Genomic DNA, 14,470 nt, shown 5'->3' on the forward strand with positions numbered 1-14,470 from the left:
ATTGATATATCTCCGGAGCAGCAGATAGCCCCCCTTCTTCTAAGCATTCGGAAGAAGCTTCTGTATTGGAGTACCGCTCGTTTATCTCTGGCTGGCCGAGTAGTTGTGGCCAACCAGGTTCTGCTTGCTACTATGTGGTACATCACTTCTTGCTGGGCCTTCTCTCGGGCGTGCATTGGCGAGGTGCAGAGGCTCATCAGGAACTTTCTTTGGTCCGGTGGCGACGGGCGGCCCGCCAGGGCCAAGGTGGCATGGGCGGTGATCACTCAGCCGAGGGAGAGAGGCGGCCTGGGCATTGTTGATCCTATTTGCCAAAGCCAAGCATTGCTTGGCAAGTTGGTAGTTCGTGGCCTCCTGCCAGGCGCTGAGCCGTGGAAGGAGTTTCTTGTTTCCAGGATGCTCAGCCGTACCCCTTCTCTTAGCGGCCCCTTGACCCCCAGCATCAGGTGGATCTTTACAGAGCAGCGATCCAGAGGAGTGGGCCTTGGCTTCGAGGAGCGTTTTGCAGCTAGCCTTCTGAGGGCCTGGGCGCATCTGAGGCCGTCACTCTTCCAGACTTCCCCGGGCACCGATGAGGAGCGCCTGAGGCAGCCTTTGATCTGGAACCCCTTGATTCGTCTCCCCAATGGCCATATGGTTGGATCGCGGTCTCACGTGTCGTGGGGCCCGCTGAGCTCTGGCCCAGCCCAGTCCCTAGACGACTGGATAGGTTTTCAGCAGCTGCCTCTAGAGGCTCAGGAGAGGAGACTCAGTGGGATGAGGGGCAGAGAGTTGATGAGACAGGGCATTGAGGCGGCCATCCCCCGGGAGTGGCGGACCCCAGTACAGGACTCTCCACCTCCACAGTGGATGGGTGTCTTCACTCGGCATGAGATCCTTCTAGCGGTCTGCGGCACAGCGGAGAGAGTCGCCCCACTCACTTTCGAGGTGGGAGAGGGTGGCCAGCTTCAGAGGACACGACTAGATTTGGATGGGCTCCAGGGATGTATTCTTCAGAGGGTGCGGGTGGTCGGCTTTCATCAGAGACAGTGGCATGTAGACCCCTCACCGGCCTCGATAGGGGAGGACTATTCTTGGAGATTATGGGCTTGGGACAGCAGGCCTCTTATTCGCCTTCAGTGGGATCCAAGTGAGTGGTTTTGGCGAGATCCCTACTTGGCCCCTACCAGCCCAGGCATCCCCTTTTTTCAGTACACAGCGAGGCTGGGGCGGAGGATTCAGAGACACAGGATAGCGAGCACCCCGGCGGCGGCCGAGCATTGGCAGCGACAGGGGCTCTCCCCTGCCTTTCTTAGGGACTTCTGGCAGCGCCTTTGGGCTAGCTTCCGGCCCCGGAAGGTGACGCTGTTTCTCTGGCTCACAGCGCATAGAGGACTGGCTGTGGGGCCTTGGCTAGCTTTCGGCAGTCACCCAGCGTCCTGCCCTCGGTGCGGCCATGCACAGGAGTCGCAGCGGCACTGCTTATGGGATTGCCCACAGGCACAGCAGGTCTGGCAGCGCGCTCTCAGGATGGTTTTTGCAGGCTCACCAGGTGAGATGCTGGTGACGTGGGGTGCGGTGGCTTGGGCCACGGACAGCGGCCCGGCCCTTGGATATGAGGACGTCCCTGGCAGTGCGACCATCCAGGTCTCTAACAGGGCGATGGCGGTGGTTATGACGCCAGACTTCTCTTCGGCAGCCCCTCAGGAGGGGGTCGGGCACAGATGGGAGTTGATCAGCAGCATGACGGCTTGGCACATTTGGAGAGCCCGATGCAGGGAGGCCATTGACCGCCAGGCGACTCCACCGGCGGAGGTCATACAGGCCCTCTGGGTGGACATCATTCACACCTTGAGAGGTCACAGGGGAAACTCCAGGGCGACTCGGATCGCATGAGAGGGCGCCGCAAGGCTTTCCTCCGCACTTGGCAGCCTGGCCCTTTCCTCACCGCGAGGGGCGAGGATGTCACTTGGCACTACAGGCCTCCAGTTTGGCTTTTCTCACCTCCCACATGTACTACTAGGTAGCCCCCCCCAGAGAGCGGCCAGCCACGGGGGTGGAGCTCAGGAGTTCACTGTGTTTTTTATCCCTCCTTGCGAGGTGAGCTTTGTAGCCTTAATGGCGTTTTCTCATTAACTAATAGAAGGATCTTTTTTCCGGAAAAAAAAAAAATTGGAGATTCACTGATTGGCCAAGGTTGCTGAAGAAGAAAAGCAAGAGCTGTACTTACAACTCCAGAAGCTGTGGGAAGGAAACTAAAAGCTGCAACCAAAAAAAAGAGCAAGTGACTGCAAAACTTGAAAGAAAGACTAAAGGAAGAATTTCAACACCAAACACACAGAGTAAGGAGTGAGAATACCACAGAAATCACCAACTGTCAACTGTCCATTATTATTTATTATATTACAGTTTTGAGTTCCTTTTGCTTCCCACCTGCCGTAACTCCCTAGAGTTTTCTAAACAATTATGAAAACCGAAATGCGGTTGTCTTTCATACCATGTATCCTGCTGCTCATGTGTATCCCAATGCTCGCCACCACTGCTGCTTTTCCCATACTTATGCACCCATCCTGTCCCATTGTGCTTCTCACCCCATGTACGGTTCCACCTCTCACCATTTGCTCCTTCCCACCACGTCTCTCCTTGTTTCACACCATGCCCAAAATTATCGAAATTCTCATCCCATTTGTCCCCCCATTTCGACCACCCCCCACCAAATTCTGCTCTCTCGGCCCATTTGTCTGTATATTTGATCGCACCACCTTGCCCATCGAATTTCTCACCCCATCTGCAAACATACCCAACAATTATTACTACATTCTTCAAACTTTCCAACATACACATACACATACACATACACAGTGTCAGTGTGAGCATGAGCGTGTGTGAGGGCGTGTGCCCACGTGCACCCTTTTACCTCTCATGCCAAACATGAGCATGTCCAGGCTCTAATGGGGTGGCCTCATCAACCTTGCACCACTTATCAGCCCATTTTTCTGCATAACCAGATGCATTGTAGTGCTCCCACCACTTTTCATGCCACTCGCCAGCTTGTCCATTTTTTGCCCATTTGTTGGCAGTTTTCTCAATGTGGAGTCGTCCGGTTGATAAATCCTGGCATGAAGAAATGAGAAAATTGTCAACCTACATTGCAAGAACTAAAATACTAATATCCAATCGTGTTTTCGGAGCTGTTCTCTCAGGAGGTACAGGCGGGAAAGGTTTGGCAAAAGCGGGAGTCATTACGCCCTCATTACGCTGTTGAACACAAAAACAGAAGCCGACTTGAAGGGAAGATAGGACAGAAGCTGTGACAATGAGTATACCTGCCACAATGCCTCTTTCCAAAATTCTCGCCAAACATTTCCTGCTGCATCGCGTCCAGACTTCTCAGCTCCAAGCTCCTTGTAGTCAAGGTCATCAAATGCCTCCCAAAACTTCTCTTCCCATTCAGTCCCGTCTATGTTAGTACCCCTGATCACAGTCCACATGCATGTAACTCCATCCTTGTGCAGTTCTTTGCCTGTCTCCTTCCACCAACGGGACCCATCCGAGTTGACACCATGAGTCATCTTTGCATCACTCATATTATCTTGCTGAATGAATGATGCAATATTTTCCCCAAAGTCTGGAACCAACACACTGGCAGCCACAGCAGTAGCTTCTTCAAAAGGTTCAGCAGCATCATTTTGAACCTCTAAGAGAGATTGAAGTGGTGGAAGGGAAGGTTTTGCTCTACTTTGGAATACTGACGATAACTCTTCAGTTTCGGTGCTTTCAAACGGAATAGCCAGGGAAGAAACAAAGGCTTCTTTCTCCAAGAGAGCAGAAGCAGGTTTACCGGGTGACAGATCTGATTTTAGTCTTTGTGTACTTTCCAGGGACTTTTCATCAATCTGTACATCAGTGGATGGAGGAGACCACGTCCAGAAATCTGGACCAGGAGTTGCATGAGCTCCCAAGGTCAGGTGTGCTGTAGATGTCTCGTCTGGCTGATCCCCTGTAAAACAAGGACGGAATAAATAGCTGACACAATGCAAGGACAAAGAGAGTATTATTTACATAGCCATCTTGATGAATAAAAACAAATACATGCTCAGCTTTCGCAGAGTGCAAGCCTTGTACAAAGGATCACACGTGTATGTCGTACTCTGTGTGCTTTGCTGTGACAGGCTACAGCTCAGTACACTGCACTACGACCCGAAGTTGGGCCCATTCCATGTTAGGCTATCATGTGTGAACATCATGATGATTCTCATCTGACTTAAGACTGTATCAGAACAAGTATATATACACAAAAATAAAATTGAATACCGGGGAGTTTTTTTCCCAAAGCATTCATCCCATATGCATTAAGGCCATCTAGACCATTGCATAAGCCTTAGAATATTCTATAGTATTTTTTCCATATTTTATAGTATTTTTGTCAAATCCCTACGGATCTCCTCGTAGAGCGCTCCTAAAACACGACTTGAAACCTGCAAAACAAAGCCAAACGTGTAGGGGGTGCAAGCCTGACTCACCACCCAACCATGACAGCCATGGGAAAAACCCACAAGTCCTGGCTGTCCCGACTGAGCCACGAGCTAAGCTAACTAGCAAGACGCACCGACCAATCTCTACTCCATGACGTCCCATACCGCCATGGAGCTACCCTCACAGGCCTCGAGAGTGCTACCGGCCTTGGCTACATGAAGCAAGTGCACATCTGCACTAGATACAAGCTCCAGACCATAGAGCTCTCACAAAGACTCACGAGACTCTAGGACCAACTGACTAACTTTGGCCACCCTTTTATAGGCTCTTGGCCGGTCACCAGGTGTCCACACTTGGGTGCCTGCCTGTCCACACTTGGGTGCCGCCCGTCAATCTATCCCTAGTCCAGCTAGCCAATCAGCCTACCTAGCTCCAAGCTTCCCCAAGCCTCGAAGCTAGTCTTATGTGCGTGTTGCACACACGGTGTCACGTGCACACCAGTCAGGTGTACAGTGACATGGCATCATTCTAGCATCATTAGCATCATCAGGTATTTTACTGGCATTTATGCAATTTTATAGGCATTTTCCAGGCATTTATGGGGCAGCCGACTGCATTTGTGGACATGGCATCTGGCCGACTGCATTAGTGCTGGCCGACCAGCAGCATGCTTGCATATATATACAGGCGCCTCTCCATTCAGCATAGCAAGTCCATCATTCAGCATTCCAAGCTCATCATTCAAGCATTCAGCAGTGTGTTCTCCAACGCATCTCCTCCAGGAAGCATTGGGAGCAGCATAACCAGCAAACGCATCAGCATCAGCATCATTTTCAGCAAACGCATCATCATCAGCCCTCAGATCTGCAAACGCATCTGCGTTTCATCATCAGGTCAGCATTCAGCATCTGTTCCAAAGCCTCCCTTCAGCGTTTCCTTCCCAGGAGACAAGGGAAAGATATTGGACAGCAGTTCATTCAGCATATTCAGCATATAGGCAGCATATTCAGCAGTATAGATCCATTTGGATCTCATTGTAACCGCATTCCTCATATAATATAGCTGCATTGCATTGACACATATCTGTCTATCTCTTAAACATCATTAAGTGCAATTTAGTCAGACTAAGGTTGTGTTTACGACGGTCATAAGCTCTCACATGTCACATTGGTATCAGAGCGTTACAGGGTAACCAGCCTTAGAGCATGTTCATTCCATCAGTCATTCAGTCAGACATCATGTTAATCACTTCCGCACAGTTAAACCCAGTTCTCAAAATTTTGCAAGCCACCCTTAGGGATTTTCCCTTAGGTCTGCATCAGTAACCCATCCATCTGCATTCTTGCACAGCATATAGGGTTGCACATGGCTTGCATAACAGACATCTTAGCAGTCAGTCTTGCATACATGTTGCCCATGAACTCTCGGGGAAGAATGACATCCATCATCAAAGAAGGACATAAGTTTTGGGCTTCAACTGGCAGCAGCAGGGGGTTTCTCTTCCACAGAAGACGGAAGTTTGCTCCAACATCGCCTCAGGAGGTTCAGAGCTTCAGGTACGACGGAGATGGTGGGTGGAAGGTTTCCAGGGACAGGTCAGGGGTGACACAGGTATTCGCCATTCAGTTCCCGCAGTACATGGAGTCTTGGCTCAAAGGATTTCACTCCTGCAGACGGCCTCAGTCCCGGCAGCAGAAGACAGAAGGGGGCAGTGGTTCGGAGGAGAAGGATCACAGAGGAGTCGAAGGTTGCCAGGTTTATCACCCAGCAACAGTTTAGCAGCGGGGAATGTCACGTGCACACCAGTCAGGTGTACAGTGACATGGCATCATTCTAGCATCATTAGCATCATCAGGTATTTTACTGGCATTTATGCAATTTTATAGGCATTTTCCAGGCATTTATGGGGCAGCCGACTGCATTTGTGGACATGGCATCTGGCCGACTGCATTAGTGCTGGCCGACCAGCAGCATGCTTGCATATATATACAGGCGCCTCTCCATTCAGCATAGCAAGTCCATCATTCAGCATTCCAAGCTCATCATTCAAGCATTCAGCAGTGTGTTCTCCAACGCATCTCCTCCAGGAAGCATTGGGAGCAGCATAACCAGCAAACGCATCAGCATCAGCATCATTTTCAGCAAACGCATCATCATCAGCCCTCAGATCTGCAAACGCATCTGCGTTTCATCATCAGGTCAGCATTCAGCATCTGTTCCAAAGCCTCCCTTCAGCGTTTCCTTCCCAGGAGACAAGGGAAAGATATTGGACAGCAGTTCATTCAGCATATTCAGCATATAGGCAGCATATTCAGCAGTATAGATCCATTTGGATCTCATTGTAACCGCATTCCTCATATAATATAGCTGCATTGCATTGACACATATCTGTCTCTCTCTTAAACATCATTAAGTGCAATTTAGTCAGACTAAGGTTGTGTTTACGACGGTCATAAGCTCTCACATGTCACAATCCCGCACTTGGATGCCACATAGACATATCTGTACAGAAGGTGCAGGACCTGGGATGGTGAACTGGTCCCATGTGAGCCCAGTCCGGGACGAGTCAGCCAGGGATCCATCTCAGTTGTCCGAGGTCGGGTGTGCATTGTCCTGCACAGGAGTCTAAGGTCAGGTGTGCACTGTCCTGCACATGAAACAATGCCAGTCCGCGCTGTGAGTCTCCCTCTGGAATGATGTCAGTGATTCTGTGTATCTGGTATGGTACCGGATGCCAGATCACTAAGTAGTTAGTTAGGGTTTGCGTTTAGAACAAGGGGCCAGCCCATAGGGCTACCCCGGGTCTTTGTGTGGGTATGGGGATAGTGTGGAACCACCCCCATGAGGGCCAGGAAGGCCCTGGCTGAACCCACCAGACATGGAGGAGCTGTAGGACAGCCCTAGGGGCAGGCTAAAGGCAGATATTCAGGAGATGCAGCCTTTGCATGGCTGTAGGGCAGGTATGGGGCAGCCCATACAGGCTGCCCAGCCCTCAAGAGGTTTCCAAAAGCACTGTCCAGCCATCCAGAAGCAGGCGCATGATGCCCAGCCAGTTAGGAAAAAAATGCAGCATTTTATGTGATTTATTCCAGCATTAAATGCTGAAAACTCAGTTGTGGGAGTATTTTATGCTGGCCGCCTGAGTTAGAACTGGCCGACTGCTCTAGATGGAGTAGTATAAATAGGAGAGCCCATAATCCCATTTGTTCATCTCATTTTTCACCAAGAGCTCAAGCATACAAGGGCTAGACAAGCCAAGGAGGTGCTAAGCAAAGGGGTGAAAGACTGCAGGTCAAGGGCAGGGAATTCCCAACCAAGAAAGGTCAAGGATTTCTGTATTTTCTTTCATATTTACATCATTCTAATAAAGCAAATACACCATCCGTGGTGGGGGCCCTACAGAGGGTATTTTTACCCAATACTGTGTCCTCTCTCTCTCTCTCTCTCTCTCTCTCTCTCTCTCTCTCTCTCTCTCTCTCTCTATTTTCTGCACATCTTCATTCAGTTTGTGCGTTAATTCCGTCGCGAAAAGAGTGCTGATTTCTGAGCTTTGAAGTTACCGATTCTTCTCCGAAGCTTCTGCATGTTACAGTGGTATCAGAGCCTACTTCAAGTGCAAAGATTCAGCAAAGAAACCAAAATTTTTTCTCGCTCGTGTGGTTGGTTTTCAGACGCATGTGGACTACCCCTTTCGGAGTGACTCCTGTCCCTCTAAGGACGGTTGATTTTCAGCCTCCGGAAGCCTCCGGACGTCTCCCACACAGATAGTGGATAGTCAGATTTCCAGAAAGGAAGTGTATTTTCCTGCTATGGCGAGCTTCGACGATGAGAGAGACCAAGAACCATGGGACCAGAGTGCACCAGGAAACATCATCTAGGGAGAGGATAGCGGTTCTTGATTGTCACTTTGTTCAGCCTCTTGTAATCTACACACATTCGCCAAGTGTTGTCCTTCTTTCTCCTAAGTGTGACCTAATCTAGGGAGAGGATAGCGGTTCTTGATTGTCACTTTGTTCAGTCTCTTGTAATCTACACACATTCGCCAAGTGTTGTGCTTCTTTCTCCTAAGTAACACAGGCGCATCCCAAAGTAATTTACTTGGACGGATCTGGCCCATCCTTAAATAATCTGCGAGTTGTTTAGCCAACTCATCTTCCTCAGCCTGGCTCATCCTATAAGACAGAATGCTAACACGTTTAACACAAGGGACTAGATCAATACGATGATCCACTGCCCTGTCGGGTGGTAAGCCCGATGGCAGCTCGTTAGAAAATACATCTTGAAACGAGTCAAGTAACTTCTTCAATTATTTGCTTTCAAACACACTTAATTCATTGACATCAGGTATGAGAAATGAAGAAAATGAAATCAAGACACAGTGAAAAGCAATATACAAAAAAGAATCCATTATATTTCCAAAATCAACGATATTTACAAGAGGTCCCTGAGAGGGATGTATACAATCACTTAGGATACAATACTGGATGTTCCTATGTTCAAAAGAAAAAGTATGACTAGACCAATCTATCTGGACCTCAATCCCTAATAGCAAGTCTACAAGCTCTAGATGCATAACATAGCACTCCAGAATATCTCTGTAGTCCTAAATCCGGATCGGTAGTTTCTCCACCTTTCGATCCCACACTTGCCAACCCGCAGGTAGGCGTACCTCGTAGGTATGATCGCTAGGCGTCATGTCCAAACCCAATTTCTGCACAAGTTTGTGATTACCAAAGTTGTGTGAGCTTTCGGAGTCCAGAAGAATGTGGATTCTATGGCCATTCACTTCTCCATAAACTCAGAGAAGATCGTGCAATCCGAAAACTTTAGAGTTGCACAGACAATGAGAACATGAACTAGGGCGAGAAAGTACAGTGACTGAAGTACCTGTCAAAGATAACTAGTTGGCTGCCTTCGTCTTGGGTCCTGCGTTGGTCTTAGCACCCTTCTTCTTCGGGCACTCGTTACGCATGTGTCCTTTTTCTTCGTAGATGAAGGAACGTCCCTCCTTCTTGAGCTTCAAAACCTTGAGGAGACGGTTTTTCTTTGCTAGAGTCTAAGTAGAATTCTTTGAAGATTGGTCCGAAGACTTTCCTTTTGTCGTGCTAGCCATCCGCACGGAGAACTTTCTTTTGTGCTTGTTCCCCTGCTCGGTTACTAGTTTTGTTTTGGAAGAGACCATCGTGTTATCATAAATACGAGCAGAGTGAACCAAAGTTTTGCACTTGTTATTCTTGATGTAACACGCAAAAGCTCGGGGGTCTTCTTTCAACCCAAACACTCCTGGAAACATGCTAATGCAAAATGCAGATATGAAGAGAGAGTAGAGAGAGAGAGAGAGATAGTACAAAAAGGTACTCAGTCCACAGCCCTAGGCTGCCTTGTAAAAGCGTGAACATCACCAAAATTCTAGTCCTAATCTAGACCCTAAAGACCCAACCCCTAATGAGTTGAATGCCTAACACAATGAGCACCCTATGCCTTTTATAGGCTCTTGGATCATAGGAGTACTACAATCGGTCAGCCGATTGGGCCTGACCGACTGGGCCTATTTTCTCCATAAATGCTGGTCGGCCATCTTGACTATGCTGGTTCTCCACAAACGCTGAAGCGCCTGCAGCCCTTTCTTCTGGTACAACCGACACCCTGGTCTTGCAGCCAACAGCACCAGTCCTGGCAGCCGACAGTCTCTTCCATGCCATGCTCCAAGTCCAAAATTCTACCTTGTGCTCCAAAATTCTGATTCTTACTGTCTTTTTCTGGCTGCCCTCTTCCGGATAATCTCTGAGAATGTCCATGGCATATCCATGCACATAACACCCTCTGTTAAACTTGATGACGGGATTCCAAACTGTTCTTGGATGACTGTCATCATCCCACTCTATTCCCGGAGTCCCTCTGTCATCCATCCATCCCTGGCAACCCTTTTCTCTGAAAACCTGGCCCGGTCTCCAAAACCACTATGTCTTAGATTAAGATCTATGCATCTGTTCCATCTAGTCCCCAATCCATTCTTGCCCTGACTTTGAACACTGTCTTGGTCTTCATTCCTGAGAAAGAGTCTGGCACTCTCACATCACCCCTTGGAGGATAATCCTCCCTTAGGACCGTTGCTCGAGAACCTATCTGGCTCACAGGACTGCCATCCCCTCTGGCTCTGTGGAACACCACCAACAAACCTCCTGGGAGCTCTTCTCGATTCTATGTTCCTTGCCTTGGGCTTCGCATCCGTGTACTTTCCTGTACCTTGGACCTGTACACCATCATATGGGACTGAATCAGTGTTTAGCTTTGCTGAGCTTGATGCTCTGATACCAATGTAACATGCGGAAGCTCTGGGGGTCTTCTTTCAGCCCTAAACACTCCTGGAAACATGCTGATGCAAAGTGCGGATATGAAGAGAGAGTAGAGAGAGAGAGATATGCTGGAAATTCACTATATTAATATAGTACAAAAAGGTACTCAGTCCACAGCCCTAGGCTGCCTTGTAAAAGGGTGAACATCACCAAAATTCTAGTCCTAATATGGACCCTAAAGACCCAACCCCTACTGAGCACCCTATGCCTTTTATAGGCTCTTGGATCATAGGAGTACTACAGTCGGTCAGCCGACTGGGCCTATTTTCTCCATAAATGCTGGTCGGCCATCTTGACTATGTTGATTCTCCACAAACGCTGAAGCGCCTGCAACCCTTTCTTCTGGTACAGCCGACACCCTGGTCTTGCAGCCGACAGCCTCTTCCATGCCATGCTCCAAGTCCAAAATTCTGCCTTGTGCTCCAAAATTCTGGTTCTTACTATCTTTTTCTAGCTGCCCTCTTCTGGATAATCTCTAAGAATGTCCATGGCATATCCATGCACATGACACTTGACCTGTAAACGGTATGAGTCAGGTAACTCTGCTACGAAAAGAAACCCAAAAGAGTAGCAGAATCCATCTTCATAGCTTTCATCTGCAAGTCTTTAAATTCTGGAGGTAGACCTCATAAGTGAGGTTTTGCGAGGTCATGGTCAAACTAGCGACCTTCAACAAAATAATGGAGCTAGTCTGTCATTGTGAGATTCACCACCTCGAGCTCCAACTTAGTGAATTGGGTAACGTATGAAGACAAAGAGCGACTTTGGAAAAGGTAGCGAAGCTCTGTACCGGTCCGAAAGTCCGCGTCTATTGGTTCAAATTACTTGCGAAGTGCCTGCTGAAACTTGTCCCAAGTGTGAGTAGCATTCTGATCAGCTACACGGCGTTGCTACCATAAGAAGGTTGTGTCCAACAGAAGAGAGGAGACAAAGGCAACTTTCTTGTGCTCCGGCAGATTATAGTTACCAAAGTACATATTCATTTTAAAAAGCCATTGGTCTATTGTTCTTTTGTTTCGTTTACCATCATGCGGTTGAGGTGGTTTTAAATCAATTTTCTTAGAGTTATTAGCTTGGAATAATCGATACAAGATTCTTACATCTTCATTATCAACATCTAGAGAAAAATCAACCAAATCATCTGTAGGGGCCGCCATTGAAGCTCTAGAACTGGAAGGTGAGAGTGCTACTGTCGCTTTCACCTGGATGCCATCCATCCGGGAAGTCGACTTCTCCATCATTCACTCGAACTAGAGTTGCATCATCAGCATCTGAGACCAGACTATGCAACTCGCTAGGTGGGTCAGCATGATCTTCGTCACCATCTAGATTTTCATCGAGTCGGTCTACATCATCATCTGCATCACAACCTTGTCGATTGTAAATTGCAGTGTGCACTGTTTGAGGTGGTAGGCCCAACTTGTAGGCAGCACCCACTCAAAATTTAACCTGTGGCAACCTGTGGTGTCACCGTGCCCTCCTTCACACAACCTACTCAATAATGAGAATCACACACGGTGAAAGTGCAAATATATCAAGCCTTAAAATGCGCAAAGATGTCGGTTTATAACCAAAAGAATCTCAATTGTCAAGCCTATGGATCATTGTGCATGACAATCAAGAAGTACAGGGAGCAATGTGTCAGGAGACCCTTTCAAAACAATGTGGGCCTTGACATTTTCAGAAATAGCCTTGTACTCAACGTAAATATGGCTCAGTGCGGCCACTACTTAATTAGTCAAAAAGTCGTGCAATACCTGACAAAGTTTTCCCCTTGTATTCCGAGACTGAGCGTGCGTAGGAGGGAGGCAAAGTAGCTGCAGAATTCCGAAACGTGGACTGTTCGGCGAGGAGGGCGTTGACGGCAGCAAGAGCGGCAGCAGCCCGGTCGACCACCTGCATTCTCTGCACCCTGTCTCTCTCTTCTGCAGGCACCTGCAGGATACTGGAAAATCTCTGCGCTTTCTCTTCCCAATCTCTCTTCTCAGCGAGCTCCTCGGAGGCGCTTGGACGTCGTGGCTCCTTTTCCTTCTCGTCCTTGTACAGCCGCAAATTCTCCTGCTCCTGGCGATCTTTGGCTCTCTTCCACATGCTTAGGTACGAGCCATCACCACCCTTAGTATTGTTGCCATCGCTGGAAGACGCATGCGCCCTCGCCAGCAACTGCAACGCTCTCCAGCGCCACTGCTGTGCAGGAGGGGGTCTGCGATACGATCTGACGAAGGCGACTTCTATGCGCACTCTGCTGCATAGTATGGTATCGTTTGGCTGGGCCATCGCCATTGTCGAACTCGAGATCGTAGAGTTCGGAAGTTGGAAGAGGGAAAGGTGTGTTCTTGACTGTGTGTCTCATGAGGAGAAACGTGCTACGTGGCAGTTTTTGCCGCCCATCTGTCGTACCTCGTGAGCGGCGGTCCCATCCCCGTCCGTGCCGTGAAGGGGCCTTAGGCTGGGTTCACATTGGAGTGACGGAAAACATACTCTCAAACACACTTTTCCAGGTGGAACTCTTACAAAATGCACACTTCCGCCGTCCAACTGTTCAAATAGGGAGGGGGAAGTAAAAGGGAGCCTGACTTCTTCCGCCGCCCACTGTGAACACTGGGGGGCGGCGGAAGAAAGAGTAAACACCATACCAAAAACCATAGAACAAAGCTATATTATGTCCACAAAGCATAGTGTAACTACATAAAATAAAGAAGCCACACTACAAACCACAATAAACCAGACAAAAGACTTGTATTACAAAGGCTTAATCGGAGTTGGTAGGTGAGTCCAGCTCCTCTAAAGCCGCCCTTCCAAAAACTTGTAGGACATTCATCCTTGCTTGCTCTCTATACATTGTTCGGGCAAGACTATCTCGCCGCTCCGAGCCAACTCCAAGGTCACTCGCACCCCCTTCATTGCCTCCTTGAGCGCGCTCCATTGCATCCTCTATGTCAACTTCACGTATTGCTTGAAGCTCCCTCATGGAGGTAGCTATTGCTCTTCGATCCTCTTCTACACGTCCAGAGCATGCTGACAATTCTGCTTCCGCCTCACGTACCCACTCCATATCAAAAGACTCTCCATGTTGGATACAAATGTTGTGTAGCACAAGACAAGCCGCAACAAGATCTGGGACATGACGTAGATTCATGTCACATCTTTTTAGCAAGATGCGAAACCTTGCCTTGAGCATACCAAACGCTTTCTCAACTGGCATCCTTGTGCTCGATTGAATGAAATTCCAATGGTACTTTAGACGTGTCAACCCTTCCTTGCATCCTTTGAAAGGCACTAACATGTATGGCCGTGCAGGGTAAGCACAGTCGCCAACCAAACAATAGTTACCCAGCTCGCCCCTTGCACATGCTTGCCCTATATCACTTCTGGAGAAGTTCAAGGAGTCATGCGCTGATCCGGCCCAACCGACATCATAATTCCATACTGAGAAATTGGCGGCTACTGTTAGTTGTAGCAAAATAGAGTGGAACCCTTTCCGATTGAAGTAGTCAGCATGGTTGTCTCGGGCGAAGAGAATATTAGCACCACATAAATTAAAAACACATAGATAAGTCATGATAATGGAAATGCGGTTTGTGAGGGGTCACCTTATGCGCTCGCTTCACGTTGCCTCCCGCGCTTTTCGCACACCCCTAAAAGAAAACCATAAGCAC

At 48.6% G+C, this 14,470-nt stretch overlaps 2 protein-coding genes across 2 annotated transcripts; both read right to left on the reverse strand.

The window, feature by feature from the left end:
- Nucleotides 1-2,346: 2,346 nt before the first annotated feature.
- Nucleotides 2,347-13,159, reverse strand: LOC147628082 (protein LIKE EARLY STARVATION, chloroplastic). Its single transcript, XM_086815045.1, has 4 exons — nucleotides 12,569-13,159; nucleotides 3,306-3,979; nucleotides 2,897-3,093; nucleotides 2,347-2,767 (listed from the first exon to the last, which is right to left on the reverse strand). Exons 1-4 carry the CDS (start codon nucleotides 13,092-13,094, stop codon nucleotides 2,383-2,385), a joined length of 1,782 nt encoding a protein of 593 aa, XP_086671171.1. The 5' UTR covers nucleotides 13,095-13,159; the 3' UTR covers nucleotides 2,347-2,382.
- Nucleotides 13,160-13,371: 212 nt separating this feature from the next.
- Nucleotides 13,372-13,992, reverse strand: LOC147628083 (uncharacterized). Its single transcript, XM_086815212.1, has one exon. It carries the CDS (start codon nucleotides 13,990-13,992, stop codon nucleotides 13,564-13,566), a length of 429 nt encoding a protein of 142 aa, XP_086671338.1. The 3' UTR covers nucleotides 13,372-13,563.
- Between the last annotated feature and the right edge of the window lie 478 nt (nucleotides 13,993-14,470).

Source organism: Cibotium barometz, chromosome 20 (assembly GCF_041138505.1).
Source record: "Cibotium barometz isolate CiBa-2024 chromosome 20, ASM4113850v1, whole genome shotgun sequence".
NCBI classification, from domain to species: Eukaryota; Viridiplantae; Streptophyta; class Polypodiopsida; order Cyatheales; family Cibotiaceae; genus Cibotium; species Cibotium barometz.

Coding starts and splice junctions, on each gene's coding strand:
- LOC147628082 (XM_086815045.1), bottom strand. CDS start 13,094: ATGGCGATGGCCCAGCCAAACGATACCATACTATGCAGCAGAGTGCGC. Junction 3,980..12,568: donor CAAGGGGAAAACTTTGTCAG/GTATTGCACGAC, acceptor CTTGTTTTACAG/GGGATCAGCCAGACGAGACA. Junction 3,094..3,305: donor GGAAAGAGGCATTGTGGCAG/GTATACTCATTG, acceptor TCTTCATGCCAG/GATTTATCAACCGGACGACT.
- LOC147628083 (XM_086815212.1), bottom strand. CDS start 13,992: ATGCTCAAGGCAAGGTTTCGCATCTTGCTAAAAAGATGTGACATGAAT.